This window comes from Fundulus heteroclitus, chromosome 11 (assembly GCF_011125445.2).
Source record: "Fundulus heteroclitus isolate FHET01 chromosome 11, MU-UCD_Fhet_4.1, whole genome shotgun sequence".
In the NCBI taxonomy this organism is placed as follows: Eukaryota; Metazoa; Chordata; class Actinopteri; order Cyprinodontiformes; family Fundulidae; genus Fundulus; species Fundulus heteroclitus.
This window is the reverse complement of record NC_046371.1, coordinates 18,009,494-18,030,681: the sequence shown is the minus strand read 5'-3', so window position 1 is coordinate 18,030,681 and position 21,188 is coordinate 18,009,494. Positions and strand designations below refer to the sequence as shown.

At 41.1% G+C, this 21,188-nt stretch overlaps 1 protein-coding gene across 10 annotated transcripts in view; it reads right to left on the bottom strand.

The window, feature by feature from the left end:
- Positions 1-5,985: 5,985 nt before the first annotated feature.
- stard13a (StAR-related lipid transfer (START) domain containing 13a) overlaps positions 5,986-21,188 on the bottom strand; it is an 80,012-nt gene continuing 64,809 nt past the window's right edge. For 7 of the 10 annotated variants that reach the window (XM_021324589.2, XM_021324592.2, XM_036143006.1 and 4 more), the window contains 10 exons: positions 19,147-20,438; positions 17,244-17,414; positions 15,446-15,605; positions 15,115-15,313; positions 13,647-13,860; positions 13,431-13,545; positions 11,653-12,000; positions 11,223-11,440; positions 9,003-9,179; positions 5,986-8,913 (listed from right to left, as the gene is read on the bottom strand). In XM_021324589.2, the coding sequence (XP_021180264.2) occupies positions 8,796-8,913; positions 9,003-9,179; positions 11,223-11,440; positions 11,653-12,000; positions 13,431-13,545; positions 13,647-13,860; positions 15,115-15,313; positions 15,446-15,605; positions 17,244-17,414; positions 19,147-20,438 (3,012 nt within the window). In that variant the 3' untranslated portion in view covers positions 5,986-8,795. The remainder of the gene's footprint in view (positions 8,914-9,002; positions 9,180-11,222; positions 11,441-11,652; positions 12,001-13,430; positions 13,546-13,646; positions 13,861-15,114; positions 15,314-15,445; positions 15,606-17,243; positions 17,415-19,146; positions 20,439-21,188) is intronic. The other 3 variants (XM_012878682.3, XM_021324597.2, XM_021324595.2) reach the window with 1 other exon arrangement.

Sequence of the window (21,188 nt, the reverse complement as noted above, 5' to 3'; positions counted from 1 at the left end):
AATCCTCCTCACTCCACCAACACCCCTCACGTGCCGTTCCACCCTCCAATGCTCCATCGCCATCACCAACTCCATCTGGAAATGATCCAAGGATTATTGCCAACCTACACTGTTTATCCAACCCTGCCAACCTCAGCCCCTGTGAGATGAACTCACCTCCCTTCCAGGATCTCCATCAACTCCACAAACAATAACAATGAGTTTCCTCCTCTTCATCACTATGATCAGTTCGTGAACAATTCTCTCTCCCCGTTAGCATTTACCTCTCTTGCCCAGTAGCTTCCTGGATTCCTTTCCCAAGCAATTTAATGATGTTTTTTTTTTTCAAACAAACCTTTTAAATGTTCCTTAGTTATTTATAGTTGTTGCCTACACAAAGGTCCTACGGAACGCCAGCAGGACATTGAGGACACCTGAGACTTTGGATGTTCCTAAGAGCAAATCACAGGTTTTCTTCCAGGACTGACCTCTAAGGTATTTAGGTCTGTCCACCTTCCTATCAACTCTGATCATCTTCACTGTTCCTTCTGAAAAGGGATGATGCTGCCATCATTATTGTGAGAAGACTAAGGTGGATGAATAAAGTTAATTTTCCTTCAAGCACAACATTTTGCTTGTAGAAGTTCAACCTTTGTCCCCTACATGGTTGTGCCAAACTGCGGTCAAATCTTTCTTGTCTTGTTAACAGATTCTCCCACCTGAGCTGTGGATTTCTGCAGCTCCTTCAGAGGTACAATAGGCCTCTCAGCTGCCCTGTATTTAACAGGCCCAGTGCTGTTTATGGACTAAAGTCAAAATCTTTTTGTTTGCATCTCAGGGTTAAAGTTGCATAGATGACTGAAATAAATCACAAAACAAGAATACATACATGTCTAAAAGCATACTGAGTTCCAACAAGCAGAGAAGGATAACTACTTTAAACTGCATTATTTCACACTTATTGACATGCAACTAAATAAACAGCCTATTATCTAACAATCTCACTCACCAACTGTGGAATAAAAGATTAATTTAACCAAATCTAATGTCTCAATGTTGGACTTTTCAACAGTTTGGGTCAGAGGAATGCAGTATGTACACATGCAGGCATCTCTGTATGCATACCCAGCAAGTTTCTTTCAATTACAAATATGCTTAAACAGTGTCTAAATAGTTTAGACTCTGTCACAAAGTATGCAGTAGCTCTGTTTGAATATTTAGATTTCTGCTGCATAGCTGGCATTTTTCTGCAAAAACCAACTTGGAAGAAAATTTATTTAGTCGGATAACACTGCGGTCTCAAGCTTCCATGTTGAAATGAGGCCTGTTGATCCCTGGGTATGTAAGAGCAAAGTCAGTTTTCAATGTATTCATAATACTACAGCCACTTCTGAAGAATTGCCCAGATTTGCGTCATTTGTCATGCAATTCCTTGGTTTCAGTGTGTCTATCCAATGCACTCAATGATACCTGTACTGCTGACATGCTGCCATTAATTATTCATTCACTGGTTAATTTATTCATTGATGACCTTTTCGTGGCTGTTTGGAAGAAGATGGTGGATTAGCGAATTCTCAGGGGACACACATCTGTCCCACCATTGTTTTCCCTCTCTGATCAGGTTTTAAAATGTGAAAACAAGACAGACGAAGCACAACAAAGTGAGCATAATAATGTTAGAGTTTGTCCCTGATTGCATACATATCATTGGATCACTTAAAACTTGATCAAGAAAAAGAGCACGAGAGCAGCCAATATTTCTGAATTCACATTGTTTCCTAAAAATTTTAAGTTATCTTCTAAAATATTTATTTTTGTTGTGAAAAGTTAAAATGAAAGAAACTAGAATGCAATCATTCCACTCAGTCTGTATTATTATTGCTAATGCAATATGGCAATGATGTGCAGGGTTTTCTTTGGGGCTGTTTTCTAAATAGTTTGAGTTACAGCTTTTTGTGCAAGTTAGAGTAAGTTAGATAAACAAGCAGCCCTGGTCAGTATTATGACTCTTGATTGAAGATTGGAAAGTGTCTGCAGCATTCTGCATGTCTGCAGCATTCACTGGGGCACTCAAGTTTAGGTAAAATTTCAAATATGTCAAACTTGGGCTTGGGAAACCATGCCAGTATAATGACACCACAACATGTAGACTTAAAGATGTTGCCATTAACTTTTTTCTATAATGTGGAAGGTACTTCCACCCAGTGAGTCTGTGTATTTTTGTGTTCTTCTGTAATTTGTTCCATATATGCTCAGTATGAGTGATCGCTGTAAAGTTAATAATCGTCCGCTGTTGTCACATGCTTGTTAAAGAGGAAGTGCTGCAAAGTCAGTGACTCGATGCAATCGGTTGGATTTCCTGAGATAAAGTGCCTTGAAATTACATCTGCTATAAACTGGCATTATATTTACATTTAGGGGTGACTCGAATGTGGCTCCGTGGGCACAGTGGCTGTCTTGCAATCTAAAAGTTGAGTGTTCAGTTCCAGCTTCCTCCTGCCATACGTTGACATTCCCCTGGGCAAGGCACTTAACCACAAGTTCCCCATGGATCATTATCAGTATATGAATGCGTGTGTGTGTGTGTTTCTGAGTGTGACTGTGTGAATGTATCTCTAGTGTGAAGCTTTTTGTTAGCATGACTAGAAAAGAGCTGTATTAGTTTAGACAAATTATATTGTCTAAACAGTTAAAATTTAACTCACTCGATAAAACTTAATTTAACAAAATTAATTTCTACCCAAGGTCTTTTCAGGTTGGAATCAATTTTGTTTGCACTCCCGTGGCTCCTAAACTGTTTTCTTTTATTTTTTATAGTTCTGCAAAGTTTTGTTGAGATGTTGGACCCAAGAGCAGACAGGACAGTGGTACCCGCATGTTGACTTCCTGTAAACCAAGGATTGCACACAGGATAACTGAGGGAAAAAACTCACTGAAAACAGCAGAGCACAGAAAATAAGGCACAGGAAAATTGCTGTGGAGTATACTGAGGCTGCTGAACAGAGGAATCTGGTGAAGAGGTGAAACAAACAGACTTTTAAATACTGGGAGGTTTGATGTGGGACGTGCAGACCAGGTGAGACTAATCAGCAGAATGTAGAGCAGCTACAATCCAAGTGCAACAAAACAAAATAAAAATAAAATAAAAACGCAAAGACAAAGCACAAGGAGGATCGTGACAGGTTTTCCTAGCAAAGATTTTCAACTCAGTACCAGAGAACCTATTTAGAGTTATAAATAAAACAATTCAGGTAAGGCTCTAAATATGGAACCTTCCGAAAACGTGACAGGAAGTGGACGAATCAGACCATTAGAACAGGGAATAAAATCTGGAACTATACCCATCCAAAACTGGAATAAGTGTAAAACTAATTTAAGATAAAAAAAAACAACACATAGAAACTCTGCAAAACAAGCGAGCTAGAATTAAAATGAGCTATGTTCAAAAGATTCACTTGTGTACTCAAAAGTTCTGAATAATAATAATAATAATAATAATAATAATAATAATAATAATAATAATAATAATAATAATAATAATAATAATAATAATAACGGCAGTAGTTTAAGTTAAATTAAACTTTCTTAAGAAAAACAACTATGGCACAAACAGACACTTATTTCAAACATGAGAAGATTAGAAAAAACACATTATAGAAGATTTAAAAGCTTCACATATCCATAACTTGGAAACCCTTGAAAATCAACTATGTCCAGGTGGAATAAATACAAGCAGAAATGCTAACTTCTGATTCCCGATCCCTTCTGCAACGATGCATATTTTCCAAACACAGGGCAATATGAACCAGCCAGCTGACTGTACAGTAACACTGTGCTTTTTATTAAAGCCCTCAGGAAAAAAAACATCATTGTCCTGCAAACTAAATTCTCAGAGACCAATGGTGTAAAATATTTTCATCCTGCCCTATAATGAGTATCAGATTTCAGTAATGAAGTAGTGAAAGAAGGGTGAACACATCCCTGTAAGATGATGCTCCTCTGATATTCTGTATTGACGCATTTTAAAAACCCTGTTGTATTTTCTGACAAACCAGTTTTTTCCAAACATTTTTTCTAGTTTTCTCCAGAAGAGGGCCCTATAGATCCTTTTGCAAAATATAGGCTGCATGATGCAGTTTTTGATTATGTGAAAGAAGAGTTACATACACACAAACACACACACACAAAAAGGGAGAAAGAAAAGTTTCACTTCATCAACCCACACCGAGAGGAATAATTTAAAAATGGCTCTGCTTTTCATAAGACAACACCTGCTTGGTTATGTGTGCATTTGTAAAAAGAAAAAACGGAAAAAAAACAACAACAATAAAAACAACTCAGATGCAAAATTGACTCAGAGAGAAAATTACTGATTCACCTGGTGAAAGTCTTCTTGTTTTTTTCACCAAGTAATTTGCAAAATGATGTTCCCCATTTGTCAGAGCCCGTGGAGCAGCAGAGCTGAAGCACACCCACCGTGCGGAGGATCATTGACATTCAGGTGCTGTAACCATGTGCCCCACTTTCAAGATAAACCACTGACATGTTAAATGAGGTAGAAGTTAAAGTAATGTCTCTCCGTTGTCACACAGTAAAAAGACATGCTGACTCGCATGCGGGGAGATTTTAGAGAGTGCCGTCTGTATCCAAACCCCTTCCTTGTCCTTTACGAGCGTCTGAACCATCTATCTAACTCGGCTAAGTAGGTAAATGTGATTGAATATCGATCGAAGCATCGGAGGGTTAGTTTCCATCCTCTGCTTTAAAGGACACAGGAAGGGAAGCGAGGAAAAGTCCTTGAGGAGAAACCCTTTGTGATTCTGAGGACACTTCATTTACTCAGTTAGCTAAAAATATTTCCTGTGGCATACTTTCCACGCTTAATTAAACTCTAGAGGGGCAATAGCACCATTTAATGTACACAGCGACATACAACAAGGGGAATATTTTAAACATAAACAGATTTTTAGAAAACGTTTTGAATAGAATTGGAAAAGTGTGGCATACATTTGTATTCAGCCCCTCTTGAGTCAGTACTTGGTAGAACCACCATCTGGAGTATGCGTCCAGCAGCTTTCCACACAGCACAGCGCTGCCATCACCGTATCTCATCATGTTACGTTCAGTCATGTGTAATGTCTGCTACAAATAGGTTAAGTACCTAAAACCATTGACCACGCTATTCATGGGTAGGATCTGGTCTAAATCATTACATTGTAGGTCTGGCTGTATGTTTACGCTTGTTCTTCTGCTGGACAATGAGTCCCCCCCCCCCCAGTCTCCATTCTTTTGCCGTTTGGTTACAGTTGATGAGTCGTGTTGGCTTTCTTCAACAGATTGCGTTTTGCCTGATGGCCAGTAAGTTCACTTTTTGTCTTGTCCAATCAGAGCCCCTTAAAAGACTTTTGGGTATCCTGTCAAATATTTTTTTCCACCAGAGCTATAGACTTTTGCAGCTCCTCTCGTGGTGCAATGTTGGCACAGTGGGAAGAGTGGTTGCATTGCAATCCAAACATTATGGGTTTGATTTCAGCTTCCTCCTGTCACATGTTGATTTACCCTTGGGCAAGGCACTTAACCCCAACCTGCCCATTGTAATGCAAATCGACATATGAATCTGTGATTGCTTTTGAATGCGACTTGGTTGGGCTACAGTGTAAAACGCTTTTAATGGTCAGCATGACTTTAAGAGTGTCATAAAAATTTACTATTTTGCTTCTTGGTGGGTTCGCACTCGTCCCATACCCTTTCCGTTTTTTGACGAAAGACGAATGGAAAAGTGCTCAATGAAGAACGTTTGCGACAAAATCCAATTTGTTTTGCCTTTTCAAGTAAAATCCCACTTAAACTCAATGGAGTCTGTGTTGAAGCTTGTCAAAACGAGAAAATGTTTAAGCGGCAGGAAGATGCTTGTAAGACACCGTGTTCATTATAAAACATGTTGATATGTTTCTTTCCGAAGGAATTAGAAAAATGATCACAAAGAGAAAAAAAAAACACAACAAATGCACTTTTAGATTTTTATTCTCCTCTTTAAAAACAATAGTTTTTTTTTTTCCCTCAGTCAAAAACAACAAGCATAAATCCTCCTGCTCTAAGCTAAGTTTGGAGCCTCTCCACAAATAGCGGAGGTCTCACGTCAGAGTCACTCAATCCTTACTTACGCACACATGCACACGCGCCACTGTCACCCAGCAAAAGGCATCCGCGCGAGGATTATGGCAGCACTGTGGAGATAATATTATATCATAGCAACACCATGGCAATGCTGCCTACAGCGGAAACAAACATAAAAGCCAGGGCAGTACCACGGATTGGAGCGGGTTTTCATCTGCTATTGCTTTCCTACGGATGGTGTGTGTGTGTGTGTGTGTGTGTGTGTGGCTATTTCACATTTCAGCTTATCAATATGATAGGAAGACCCTGAAGAGCTGTGATGGCACAGAGAGCGCTGCGGAGAGTTTACAGTACAGGCTGTAGGTGTGTTTGAAAATGCAGATACACGGGCACAACCATGCACACACGCTAAGTTTCAAACATGCTTCCCAGAAGCAGTGAAATGGTCTCATGTCTTAGACATTGTATAAAACGAAAGACGGAGACAAAAAAAAAAACAACAACAACTATATTACCACATACAGAGATAAAAGGACACCTTTGGAGAAGATTAATACTCAGAGTGGGCACTGAAAAAGGAAATCATCCGTGAAATTGTACACAAAATATTCAAAGCACGTTTATGGACCCGGTGACTGCGTCCCCTTACGATTCCCTCTGTGGTCCTTCTACATGAAACAAGTGGACTTGTCACAAGACGGTGCTGACATGTATCCATATGTTCTTGCTCTGTTTTGTTTTTTGTCCTCGTGTTTTGGGTAAGAACTATTTTTTTTTATGGATAAGTGCAAATGGAGCAATAGTTTGGTAATTCATCAGGTTAAAGCTGAAGATTCATCACTGTATAGAGTTGGCTAGTATAAAGTCAGGCTACGGCTGAGCGAGACCACCTAAATTTAACAATAAATATAAGAGTGGCAGAATAAGCAGACCTTGTGATTTTTTACAAAGATGGAGAAATGTTAAAATAATAAATAGTTATTTTCTTAATATATCAGTTTCAATTAATGGTTGATTGGAAAATCAGTTCTCATGATGTGTAAATCTTTCATAAATACTGTAAAGCAATAGGGATTAGAGTGATGTCTCATTTTCTCTCATTGTTTTGTTCGTTCAAGGTATTAAGCTGAATGTTGACGACGTGAAAGAACAAACCAAAGCAATAAATAAGGAATTTGCTTTCAATCTACGAGACACCATCCTTTTAATAATGCACATGGACTACGAGTACTTGCAAAGTTAATTGCTACGCTAATGACTGAATGTCTAGTTTCACATTCAGAGACGGACATAATCTTTAAACTGTGACTGAGAATTGATTAAACAAACTCATAATTTATAATATAAATTAAACTATTATGCTGAAAAAAGACCTGAAAAATGGCAATATAAAATCTTTCCTTCTATGTGCCAACTCAGTATATTTTACAGTCTGGGTCAGAACTATACATCCACTCATCATGGACAATGATTTTAATTTAGGGTTTTAATGATTTATTTGATCTGCTCTTTGTTCAGCAGGGCATTATTCTTCAACATATAACTTTAATCATTTTCATAAATAAGGGTTAGTGCACACGTCAGAATTTGTTGCAGATTTTTTTTTTGTGTGATCCACACATGGTCAAAAATACACATACAGGCTCAAATATGTACAGAGAGCTCCCACTAATATCGGAATAACCTGAGCAAGTTGCAGCTGAACCATCCACTTCTTACAGCTGTCAAACATCTGGCATAAGTCTGGCAAAAAGGCTGTACTCTCTTCTTGAGAAAACTGGCACACCTTGGTTAAAGTGTTCACCATTTCCTGGCATGGGCAAAGCTTGTCTACATAGTCTACCATTTTCAGCCAGAAACTTTAAAACCAGACAAAGTCCAAGTTTTAACTATCTCAACTAAAATGTTGTTTGAATGTTGAAAAATAATCAAGGAACCACCAAGGTTTCCAGCCTGTTCTAGCCTGGAAGATGTCCCGCATCAACATGGGCTGAGGGGGTGCCGATCAAAAGAGCTGGAGAAAGGTTTTATACTCAGAACTAGCTTTGAGGAGTTAAGGTGAGGCTTTAAAACTAATAACACTGCACCTACTGTTCAGCAGGATAATGTTAAGGGTTGGGCATTGCACAAAGCAGATGAAATGATAATGTTCACCTTAATAGAACATCTAGATGGTGGAAACATGAACATAGATGGTTGCTCTAACAAGGCAATGATCCCAAACACAAATCCAGTTTGGTTTTAGAACCTCAAGGCTTTTAGAAATCCACAGGCTGGGTTTAAAAGCAAGGATTTTACCACTTCTGACCAGAGGTGTGGTCTTTTTTTTTTGCCAGGGTTATGCCAGGACATTCGTTAATTGTTTAGAAAGTGTGTAGTTTTCTGCATCTTGCCAGAGGAAATGTATATTAATATTAGAGGGGGTATATATGTATAATTTTGACCTTGGTTGTAATTAGAGAAAACCCACAATAAATTCAAACTAGTGTATCAAGTTCTCCCTTTCAAAAATCATGGAAAGTTTTTTTTTATGTTCAGCCTACATTGAAATAAATATATTAGAGAAAGGGAGGATCTAAATCTTTAAAAACCCATAATTACTGTGACTGTATGTCTGACCAGAACTGTAGCTCAGCACCAAGAAAAGATTGCCTGGATGATTAAATCGGTTTTCAAGATAAAAGCATTGTGTCTGGAGCTTAGGTCTTCGCTTCAGGCAGACTCTGATCTGCTGGGAGGAACGAGGAGCGGATCCTCTGGGCTTCATTAACACACAAATGACCGAACGCTTTGTTGTACCATTCTGGAGATCTTCCCCTGCAACGACAACCGCCAAATAGCACGTTAACATTTTTCAAATCTCGTTAAAACCATGACCATGAGAGGACGCCGAAGACCACCCGCACCTGAGATCAACTCTGGAGATATGCGTGACCTTGGTCTTCCCCGTCCCGGAGGGCTCCAGGAGGTACTGCGACTCCAACACGACCCCCCGCACAGCCCCGACGCATGGACTGTCGTCGTGCTCGACGGACACGCACACCAGCGCACAGGATTCTTTACAAAGGTCTGTCCGCCACGATCTGAGCGGTGAAAAACAATGAATGAAGTTAGATCTTTAATGTAGTGCCCACAAACACACCAAATCTAACCTTTTAAACACTCTTCACTCTCTCCTAAAAAGAAAAAAACAGCATAAAAACATCCTTGACTGGTGTAACATTAGCCTAAAACCTGCCATCCTATCGTCCTGCTGCATAACCCAAGGAGGCTTGAGCTTAGATTTATGAACCAAATGAGGAACATTGCCCTTCTGGATTTTCTGACACAGAGAAGTATTCATAGTTTCATTAAGCCCGGCAAGTTGACCAGGCCCTGAAGTGGCAAAGCAGTCCCGGAACATCACACTATCACCTCTAGGTTGTCTGTAGGCCTAATGTTCTTTTTTTTTTTTGTCAATGTACAGTTACTTTAGTGCAAGATATAAAGGGTTGAGCACCTTCCAAAATAGCTGGCTTTTGTCCCACCAGTCCACAGAACGTTTTCCCCCAAATTTTGAAAATCATCAAGATGTTTTTTGTGCGGGGTAAAATTGAGATGAGGCTCTTTGTTTGTTTTGGTCTGCAGTGATTTAGAGGACATAGAGGACATTTTTGCTCCCTTCCATGTCTTGTTGCTGGATCATAAACACTGAACTTAAAGAGGACATATCATATTTTTTAATGCCTTCCTTTTTCACATTTAAATCATTCAGTTGTGATCTATATAAAGTAGAACTGCAATGCTTTGGACTGAATTTCCTTGTTATTGTTCCCTACAGCCCCTCTTTCACCCCTGTTCTGAGGGTTTGTCTGACAGCAACTAGCTTTTGGTGCTGTCTCTTTAAATCTAAAGGATTTAAAGAGACAGCAACCCTCCAGGTCACAGAGTGTTCCACTCCACCTTTTTGTAGCATGCTAAGGAACAATGTGATGATTTGTGCGGGTCAATACACCCAATAACCAGATTTTTTTCACGTCTCCATTTGTAGCTTCGACATCCTTCAGCTTGGACTACAAAATCGCAGTGAAAAATAAAAATGGGCGGATCCGCAAAATTGATTAGCCGGAAGCCCATGACCTTGTTTAACAGCTCTGTAGCAAATACTGTGAAATTATAGGTAAAAAATTTAATGGAGAACAGACGAAAATGAACTGAATGAAAAATATGACCCAAACTGAATATAAGGATATCTACGCAGCACCTGGACTCACTAATTTTAAACTTTCTGCACTCCTAGACCCTAGCAAAACGTATTTAACGTCTAAAAAAGTGAATTTTGCTTGATATGTCCCCTTTAAATGAGGGAAATGAGAATGTTAGTGCTTTAGATGTTATGGGTTCTTTTCTCACCTTTTGAATGAACCATCAACGTGCTCTTGGAGTAATTTAGGTATGACAGCCATGTTTTCCATGTTTCACTTTTGTTCAGTGAAATGTGTGCAGTAGAAAGAGCAATGAAATCTGTTCTAATCCAATAGTTGTCCCTTACTTTGCTTCGCCTGTTTTTGAATTTCTTTACATCAGGGCACAATGTGTTGTGCTTTAGGAGATATTTTTCTCTACTTCATGTTTTCAGCCATGTTGGCATTCTGTGTTTACCCGGGCATTCTTTGTCTTACGACAAAAGAGGCAATGACAGATTTTGTCAAGGGGAGAAAAACTTTCTTTTAACTCCAACAAGGCAGGGAATCTTTTTAAAGCTTAGTTAATATTAACATTAATCTTTTATTCATAAAACGTATCCTCTTTTTGTAAAAACAGATAGAAATAGTGTTAAAACAGAATTTAGACATATGTGGGAATAATAAAAAAAGCGTAATCTAATTAATTGATTGAATTCTTGTTATTTGAATCTCTCTTAACTGGTACTAAAAATAATCTTATGGGATAAGTAAAACACTGATCCGTTAGATTACGAGACTTATCGTATACTTTGCTAGAGCTTTAAGTATCCATCAAATCTGCTACATTAATAAACACTATGTTTATGTGCAGATATACATAACACAATCCTAGATACACACATGATTTGTGTATTCACACATACGTGTAAATCATCTTTGCATGCATCTTATCAATCATACCTTAGTACCACATAGTCACAGCTGGGCTGAGGGGCCATGTTGCAGCAGGAGTAATGGTACACGTCTGTCTGTTTGTCCAGCGTCTCCAGAACCTTCTCCTGCTGGAGCTCGGTCTGCCACAGCGAACGCCCTTTCAGGAGCCGCTGCAGCACCTCGGTGGGAGGCGCCGACACCTCCAGACTAACGCGCCATCGCCTCAGGGGGTTCCCGTCTCCAACCTTACACATCAATATGAAATATGTCAATAAAGTATTAAAAAAATAAATATCCTTAGGTCTCTGCTTTTTCTTTTTTATAAAACTTACACTTTCTGCTTTGGCTGAACTAACAATGTGTACTAACTGTAGATCTAATATTAATCCTAATAATCTCCTATTCTCTCCTGGCTGACTCGAAATCCCCGCCATGTTGGAACAGAGTGACCTCCAACCTTTTTAAATGCCAGCTCCGTGTTGTCAGACGACGAGCGGGACACCCAGCCTTTGCTCTTGTCCTTGCTCTCCTTCAGCAGGTTCTGGATCAGCCCTTCTATATGTGCATTGTAGGATGCATCCTCATCCTCCTCCTCCTCCTCCTCCTCCACTTCCTCGTCCACGTCCTCCTCCTCCTGGACCTTGCAGAGCTCGTCCAGCGGGGGCACCATCAGCGCAGCCTCCATGTAGGAGTTGCGAGACTGGGTCACCATCTCCTCCGGGATCTGAGCAACAACCGGAGGAGGCGTGTCACAATAAATCAGCTCAGGTAGGCCTGCTTTCACGTTTAACGGAGTGAACAGAGTCTGAAGAGAAGCGGTGAGAGAAGGGTGACAGATTAAAGGGTAAACAGAGAGACCAGTTGGTGGCGGTGATGGAAAATATTCTCCGCATTCTGACAGATTCTGTATTTCTTTTCTGCTCTCGCCCTAAAATGAAAGGGAAGCGATTTGAAATACTTAACATAATTTACCCCCGAAATGTGCATTTTCTCACAAAACAAAGCAGTTTTTTCATATGCACACAGAGTTTGAAACATGTTCCTGTTTATTTTAATGTGAGGTTCTTAGACCTCTTTGAAATGTGTTGGTTTGATTCAGAAAATCATTTCTACTTTGACAGACAGAACAAAAGTGGCTGGAATTGATTCTGTAAACATACATTTAGGCTTTATTTATACGTGAGTTACTTTAGCTAAAACAGCCTTTATAAATAAAGCCAGAATGGCAAAACAGCCATTTTTGTTGTAGAAATTGCTGAAAATCCTTAGTTTAAGAAAATCATTACTTTTATGTCCACAATGACTTATATATCTAAGCATTTGCTGTCTCTATGTGTTTTCTTCCTCTTTTTCATCTCTAGGTGTTCTGAAACTAAGACTGTAATGTAATTAGTTATTTGATAAATAAATAGTTTGTATATGACAAAAGAAGAGTATTTAGAGTCATATTCAATTAGGTTTGTTTTTGAGAGATTAAATCAACTTTTTGAAAATAACAACCTTTAAGCAGCTATTAATCATAATTTTGTCCATATGTATTATTCTTAAATAGGAGCAGAATATATCTTTGTAATTCAGCTAATATCTAACTGCATAAATATTGTTTTGAGGGTGTTTCCTTGTTTGTAAGCAACAAAGACTTTTGTGTGTGAGCAGGTTTTTTCTTATTAACGTTTTTTTTTTTTTTTTTTGAGTGGAAATAAGGAATCTTGCTCTTAATGTAAAAGTGTATGCTCTTAGACATTTTGAAAGGAAAATTCCTCCGTAAGTTTCTGACTAGTGCTCGATATCCCCACAAACGCCTATTCCAAAATTACTCCGACTGGTATCAAGAATTAGAAATCCTAACCACTTGTTCTTTTAGCATACTGTGTCTGTCTGGGGAGAAAGACATGGCTCTACAAAGTCATGAGCTCAGAAAACAGGACCTCTTTTGGTCCTTATGCAATGCATAATAATGTTTTCTCTATGTATTTCTTGATTAAAAGAAAAGCAGCTCCAAACTAATTCTAATTGTAATGGCTACTGAATGAAAAGTAAAGATAACTTTACTGTTCTCCTTATTCTGTGGTGTGAAAAGAATAAAATCCCTTTTCTGCTCTTTACCTCTGAGATAAGGTGAAGTAGAAGATTAAAATGACTTTGGATGCAAAAAAGGGTAAACATCTGTCTTATTTCCTTAATTGGAGGATCAGTCCATGCATTAAATAAATATTCGCTGAGTTTGATGCAGACCTGAAAGAGATGTTGGCACTCTATGATCATGTGTGCCAGTCCCTGTGTAGCAGCGAGGTTCTCACTCAGATCTTTCTGATCAGGGCGGCCTGTGGCGTACTTCCTCTGGATTGACCTACAGAAATCAAGAACCACAGACCACCACGCCAGGTCACCAGGAGGTTTCTTGTTATCTGTTTAAAGCATATGTCTGTTTAGGTTGTCCTGGGTGCACACCTTGGTGACAGCGTCTCGTTCTTCAGTATGCTGAGGTGGAACAGTGACGGTCCCAGACAAACTGCCAGGTTCATTGGCGTCATCTGGTTTTCCTCCACCAAGGAGGTGACGTCCCGCAGGAAGTAGAGCAGCGTCTGCAGGACCTCCCTGTTCTCATCGGGCATCAACAATATGGCCGCCCTGACGGCCTGCAACCTCTGCTCTTTAGGAACATCTGAAAAGCGCCAAAATGGAAATGGGAAAATGTTCTACAGATACTGACCTTAAAAGAAAGGGATGACGCTTTGATGCAATGTAAAGTTGTCAAAGTGCAGCTTGTATAACAACGTGAACATGTTGTACCCTCAAAATTACTCAATATGCAGCCTTTAATGTCTAAACCACTGGTAACATAAGTGAGTACAGCCCAATCACCCAGTGTCATTACTCAGGTTTACATGGTCTCAGGTGTAAATGCAGGTGTGTTCAAATGCTCTCATACTGGTCACTGGAAGTTCAACATGGCTCCTCATGGCACAGGGTCAGAGTTCAGCCAGTCAGAGCTCAGACCATACGCCACACACCGCGTCAAATTGGTCTGGATGGCTGTCACCCCAGCCTCCTCTAAAGATGTTGCACAAGAAAGCCCACAGACAATTTGCTGAAGACAAGCAGACTAATGGCGTGGAGAACTGGTCTCTACATCTGATGAGACCAAAATAAACATATTTGATTCCGATGATGTCGACCGTGTGTGGCGGCAACGAGGTGAGAATTAGTACAAGTGCAAGTGTGTCTTGCCTGCGGTTAAGCATGGTGGTGGGAATGTCGTGTTGTGGGGCTGCCAGCTGCGGGGAGCTACAGGTCATTGATGCCGACATGTACTGCCACATGCTGGAGAAGAGCATGGTTATCTCATTGTGGAAGCTGGGCCGCAGGGCAAGTTTTCCAACATGATAACAACCCCACGTACACCTCAAAGACAACCCCTGCCTTGCTAAGAAAGTGAGGATAAAGGTGCAGGACTGGCCAAGCATGTCTGCAGACCTAAACCCTACTGAGTATCCTCAAATGGAAGGTGGATGAGAGCAGGTTGTCCACGATGTCGTCATGGAGGAGTGGAAAAGAAGTCCAACGGCAACCTGTGAACCTCTAGTGAACTCCATAGCCAACAGAGTTAAGACATAAATGGTGGCCACACAAATTATTGACACTCTGGTCGATGTTTGAACATTTTTACTCAGGGCTGTACTCATTTCTTGGCAGACTTTTAGACATCAATGGCTGTGAGTTGAGTTATTCTGACGGAACAGCAGATTTACACCATTATACAAGCTGTGCACTTACTACTTTACATCATATCAAAGTGTCACATCTCTGTCACTTCAAAGTAAACCAATGCACAAATAATTTCCTTGGATAATGTATCTAATAAAAGAGGTATAGAGTTCGTGAAAGAGGAAAAAAAGCTCTCACTACGGTAACTTACACTGGTAAATATGCAAGAAAGTTTCCCCCAGTTTGCTTGTAAGCAGCGGCTCAGGCAAGTCCCTGAAGAACTGTTTGACCATGTCGGCCACGTCATACGCAGACTGGTCCTCGTAGTTCACACAGTCAGGGGACAACTCGCACTGCTGCCTCAAAGCCTGGATCCGGGACTTCACGCCAGACTTGCGAAACAAACCCACCTTCAAAGGGAAAGCAGCGGGTGAGAGTCCTGAACGGATCCGGGGAGGCAACGGTGCCTTACGTCTGGCAGCTTAGGCGAGAGGAGAACGAAACACGCACACAACCGGTCCAGTAAAACTCTGTTTACTAACCTGGTCCAGACAGTGAGTCTTGAGGTGGCTGAGGGCCTGTTGTAAACACAGAGGAAGTGGGAACCCACAGCGCTGGACATGAACAATCAGAGGAACGCCAAACACGCTCTTCTCTTTGTAGTCTGGCACCTTCATACGCTTCATAAACTTGGGCACAGACCTGCCAGCGACAGACAGAAAACCATTAGGGAAGTGTGTGTCATTATCATCCTGTGCACGTATAGGCCGGTCAACAGGACTTCCCCGTAGGGCACAATAAAAACGAACAGGACCGGCTGTTAATGACACAGGGATGCGTTTGTGGGTTGTGGGGAACGGCGGCTGAGTTATACGCTCAGTCCTTGGCAAACGCTTGCACATGGACAAACCCATTGATGTCGGGCCATGTTTTCAATTTGAAGACATGGGTGAAGGTGTTAATTGTCTGTAAGGTCCAGCAGGTTTAGGTCTACTGTAGGGTTGAACTGCACAGTAAAAATACCTAGTAAAGCCCTTGTAAAGAATGGCACGCAGAAAGGAACATACAGTACCTGTTAAAAGTATCCACACCACTTTTGTTACACTAAAGCCACACATTTCCAAGCATTTCCGAGGGTGTTTCGTGTGATATACCAACAGATGGTAGCGTATAGTTGTGGAGTGGAAGGAAAATTATGCATGTTTTTTAAAAGTTCACACACACACAAAAAATCAATGAATTGTAGTGTCCACTTGAACTGCAAAAACGGAACTAAAAATAAGTAACATTTTCTTAAAATGAGTTGATGATATGATATGTGCCCTTAATTTGAGCAGGTAAATAAGATGATCTGCCAATGGAATAAGATCTTTGCACTTGAAATAGGAACAGCTCATCTCCATCGTCTTATTTCAAGTGCAGGATGTCTAAATATCTTATTTTAGGAGTCAAAATACTCATTCCATTGGCAGATAATATTATTTACCTGCTGAAATCTAGGACAGAAACACAACTTTTAAGAACATTTTACTTATTTTTACGTCCGTTTTTGCAGTGTGTATTCTCCGCCTGTCTCAGTATTTTGTGAAGCTACCTCTTTAATAATAACTCATGTGAGTTACAAAAGCCAAAACTATTGAAACAAGAGCAGTTGGTGCTGTTACCTTTGCCTACATAGGGCAGCAGGAGAGAAAGAGGAACAGGCACCAAATAAACTACTGTGCGTTTAGCGTCATTGAGTGACTAGTCTCAGGTCTGCAGCCTCCAAGAGGTTTTATTTTCCTATTTTATGTTCCTATCCCCTGTGTTCCCTGGACAATACTACCTATGAGTCTTGAACTGCTTCTTTCCTCTTGCCATGTTTTCATGAATGCCAGATTTGTGGAGGATGCAACGAATACTTTAACTATCCTACCGACAGATTCTCCTACCTAGATCACTGCCGCTCCTCCTGACTTGCATGTGGGCTCTTGGGTTCTTCTTTGGCAAAAGCTTTCCTTTATCCCTGACCTGTTTGCTGTGTTCCTGTTTGTTGACTAATGTTCTCTAACGAACCTCAAAGGCATTCACAAAACCGTTTACCAACTAGATTTCTGTTGGGACCTTTATTTGGGGATATCAGAGTGGAATAAAGCAGAAAACATCATTTAAGCTGTAAAGGACATGAACACAAAGTGTCATTTTCCTTCCCCACAGCTTTGTTTAGGTCAGTCATGTAAAATGCGAATGAAATATATTCATGTAATGTCATTTCTAATGTGATGAAATGTAAAAAGGTTATAAGCTACAAAAAGTCCGGACAGATGACCTTTAATGTTATTTAGTGGTGTTTATATGTACCATGTCCAGCCGTGTTTGTTGGACATGGAGTATTTCTCCATGATGGCGGTGAGGCGGAGCAGGGAGAACTTCTGGAGCAGGCTAAGCTGGCCCGCTGACTGGCTACTGATCTGGAGCGAAGATGCGGGCTGGTTGAGATGGTCAGACGTTCTGAAGCTGGGCCATCGCAGACTGAGATGGATTAAAGGAAAAGAGAGGAGACAGAAGTGACTCAGGCAGTACAATTCATTAGGAGTCTTATGTTTATGTCTTGATTGATCAAAGAAATGCAACAGTTGTGCTGGTTTTAAAACACTCGGCTACCTCAGATGAATAATGATTTCACTGGTTTGGTTTGGGTTTGATGTTCTGGATGGTTTAAGTAATATGTGTGTGCTGTTTTCCCTTAAAACTGCAAATCTGATTATTATAACAGTGTTTTCCTCAACTACAGACTCTCAGCAGATTTGCCAGTGCTTTTTTTTTTGCTGCAATGACAAAAAATCTTTTCTACACTGCAGCACAATGTGATCTATAGTAGCCTTTGTCTCCTAAAGTTTAACTTAATCGTAAAAACATTTTAGATGTCATTGTGTCGGCAAAGAAACATAGAAGTGCTGATCTCGTGATTCTACAATTATGAATACATGGGCATTAAAACTACATCGTGTTGCTGCATTTGATACTGCTATTTTTTTTAAACCTTGACATTTTGAAGCTATCAACAAATATGATTGGGGAAACTAACACCGACTTCGTATTTATTATTATTATTATTATTATTATTATTATTATTATTATTATTATTATTATTATTATATCATTTGCTCACACTCAAAATAATAGCAATCTCCTTTATTGTCCTACAGTGGGGATATTCAGGTGAACCATCAGCAAAGAAGAAATGTACCACATAAGAAAAAAATACTGTACAATTAATAAAAATAAAAGTCTCAAGAAACGAAATGAAATTTTTCTATCTTTCTATTCAAATATAACGCTTGCCTGCCCTGCTGTCCCCTTAAAACATGGTGTTTATGCACTCAGATCGTATGAGTGTTGCGTCGATATTGTATCATCCTGTTTGCAGCCTTACTCCTCATGTTCAAACGTCTTACTCAGGTTTGTCCTCTGCTTGAGGATTATTTTTCTTCTCTCACAAAGTCTAGTGGCAACTCCTGCCTCCTCAAACTCTGGTATTTCTTTCCATGTGGAATACATAAATCAGGGTCTCTTTCAAATCACAAATCTCATCTAAAAATCATTTATCCATAGACTTATCCATGCAGGGTCATGAATCCAGAACATTCTTGCTGCATGGCAACAGTTCTGCCAACTCTCCCGCTTAACAAAGAAAACATGTTCAACCTATCCTCTTTCCTCTGAAAATCTTTGATCCTTTGTGTGTGTTTGGTAATGTCTGTGTTGTTTTTGGTCCTGCACTTGAGTTTAGATTGTTTTGCTTTGTAAGGTGACCTTGAGTGTTTTGAGAGGTGCCCACAGATAAAAATCAATTAGCAAATTTCTCAAATGCACTAAATCAAACTACAGGTAACGTTACAACATCGCAATATTACAACATGCCTGGTTACATTCTAAAAAAATCATACCCACATATATTTTTAGAGTTTTAAATATCTGAAAAGAATATTCTTTAATGTTTGCTTGTTTAATTGATTGGATATTTCTCATATTTCGCCCCAAGAAGCGGTCTTACCACCAAATGGAGATATTTGCCTGATTATGGTGTCAAGGTTAAGAAGATATCCTGAGCTCCAGTGAGGAGGGTCGGCAAGATCTCAGTAGATGCTGTGGTGAGTCCACAGTTGTTATAGCCCATAAAGGTTTAGGCCAAAACTATAAAAACATGACCGATGTTGTGATGAAACATTATGACCTCCTAAATGCCTGTTCGGCTGCTTACCGAGGCCTTGTGAGCGAGGCCCCGACTCCAGAGTCCCGCCTCTCCCGGCAGGTCCCCGTTGAATCGGTGTCAATTAAGGAGACGCCATCTCTCTCGCCCTCGCTGGGGGTGGTCATGCCTTCCCCTTCTTCCTCTCCCTCCCCGGCGTCCCCCTCGGGCAGCACGCTGCGGCTCCAGTGGTCCACTATCTGCTGCAGGCCGCTGACGTGCTGGAGGATGTCGTCCAGGTGAGGAAACAGGTTGTCCTCCTTCTCAAAGTCCAGGAGGTCGCCCGTGCTCGCGTAAAGGTGGGAGCCCGGCACGTTGTCGTAAACGCTCACCCTGCTGCCCCTCGGAGCTCCGGGACAGGCGGGTTTGGATAAAGGTTCGCCCAGGCCGTTCTCAGTCGGAGAAATATGGTTGTGAGACTGGGGGTTATTGTTGCGGTCACTCGGGGAAGGTGCCAAACTCTCAATGGACAGGGCTTTGGGAAACGTGCCCGGCTTGTGGTCTTTGGGGACGTGAATGAGGAGGTTTTCGTAGGAGCGAAATTGGTTCCTGCCAAACTGGCTTTGCCCCTCAGTCCTCTTACCCTGGGAGGGCAACTCCATGTCCTCCAGGTACACGCTGCTTCTCTTGCTGGCAGCGCGCGGTTTAGTACAAGCACGCTCCTGGACACCCGGCACCGCAGTCTCTTCGCTGGGACTCGCGTCGAGCGCGATCTGCTCTTTACGCGTTTCGCTGATAGACGCGCCGTCCGTTTGGTGGCTGTGTGTTGGGCTGTGCTCTAATTGGCTGATGGGAGTACAGTGAAGCATCTGAAGCGCGTGAGGCTCCTCCCCCTGTAGCACCGGCTCACTGATGACTAGCGGCGGCCTCCGATTTGAGCTTTTCCTCTTCGTCGATGGGCCCCAGGTGCGCATCAACTCCATCTTGCGCAGAAACTCCTTGGCTTTACTCCTGCCTCCCTGCCCGTGGCGGCTGCTTTTGATCGGCAGGGAGTTGTAGTGCGGGAGTTCCCTCGGCGGGTGATAGGACGCAGACAGGGACGCCATGGATATAGAGTCAGGCATGGCCGAGGCCGAGTCTTCGCTGTGGAGCGAGGAGATCTCGGTGATCTCCTGCTCACTCAGGTCGGTCAGGACGCTCTCGCTGCTCACTGTGCTGCGAAGGCCCTCTCCTGGACCCGTCGGGCCGCTCTCATTGGTGCTGTCCAGAAGGAAGTCCTGCAGGCGAGACCAGCGCCGGCTGCTCCACTCAAATGTCCATCGTTTACTGATGGCCAATGGATCATCTTCGTCAGAATCATCACTCTGTGGAAGGAAAGAGGAAATGGATAAAGAAACGCCCAAACTCACAAAACACTTTTTTATGTAATATCAAAAAGAACATTTGCTGATTGGGCAGATTTTACAATTGATCCATCATGAGAATTTCCTAAATAAGATTTTTTTTTTATGCAGCGTTGAAGTTTTTCTGGAAGTGGACCAAACCCACTTCCTTCCAACAGTGATGGTACAAAAGAAAGTTAAACTGCCAAGTCATCTGCTAACATATATTACTACAGAACTGAGCACAAACCTACGTTATTTGGCCTAAAGTTGGAAGAATACAAGATTTAAACTCCTCTCACATTTTAAATAAAGCTGTGTTGTAAATCTTTCAAAAATCCACACTGGACAAAAAACATTCTTCTTTGAGAAACTAGCCAAGCTCGGTCAGATTGGATGGAGAGCAAGTCTGATAACAGCAAGGTTTTGAAGTTTTGCCAAACATTTTCAGTGGGATTTGAGTCTGGACTTTGACTGGGCCATTTTAACACATCAGTATGCTTAGGTCCAAATTACTGGAAACTCCTCCTCCCCCATTTTAACTCTTCTGTAGTTCCTTGTTTTTTTTTTAGGTAATTCTTTCAGAGTTACCCTGCATTTAGCTCCATATATCTTCCTATCGGTTCTGACCAGCTTTCCTGTCCCTGCTGAAGAAAAGAAACCCCGTCCTCCCACGATCTACCTTCATTATACTTTGATGGTGTGCATGCTCTGTTAATCACTTCTGTCACA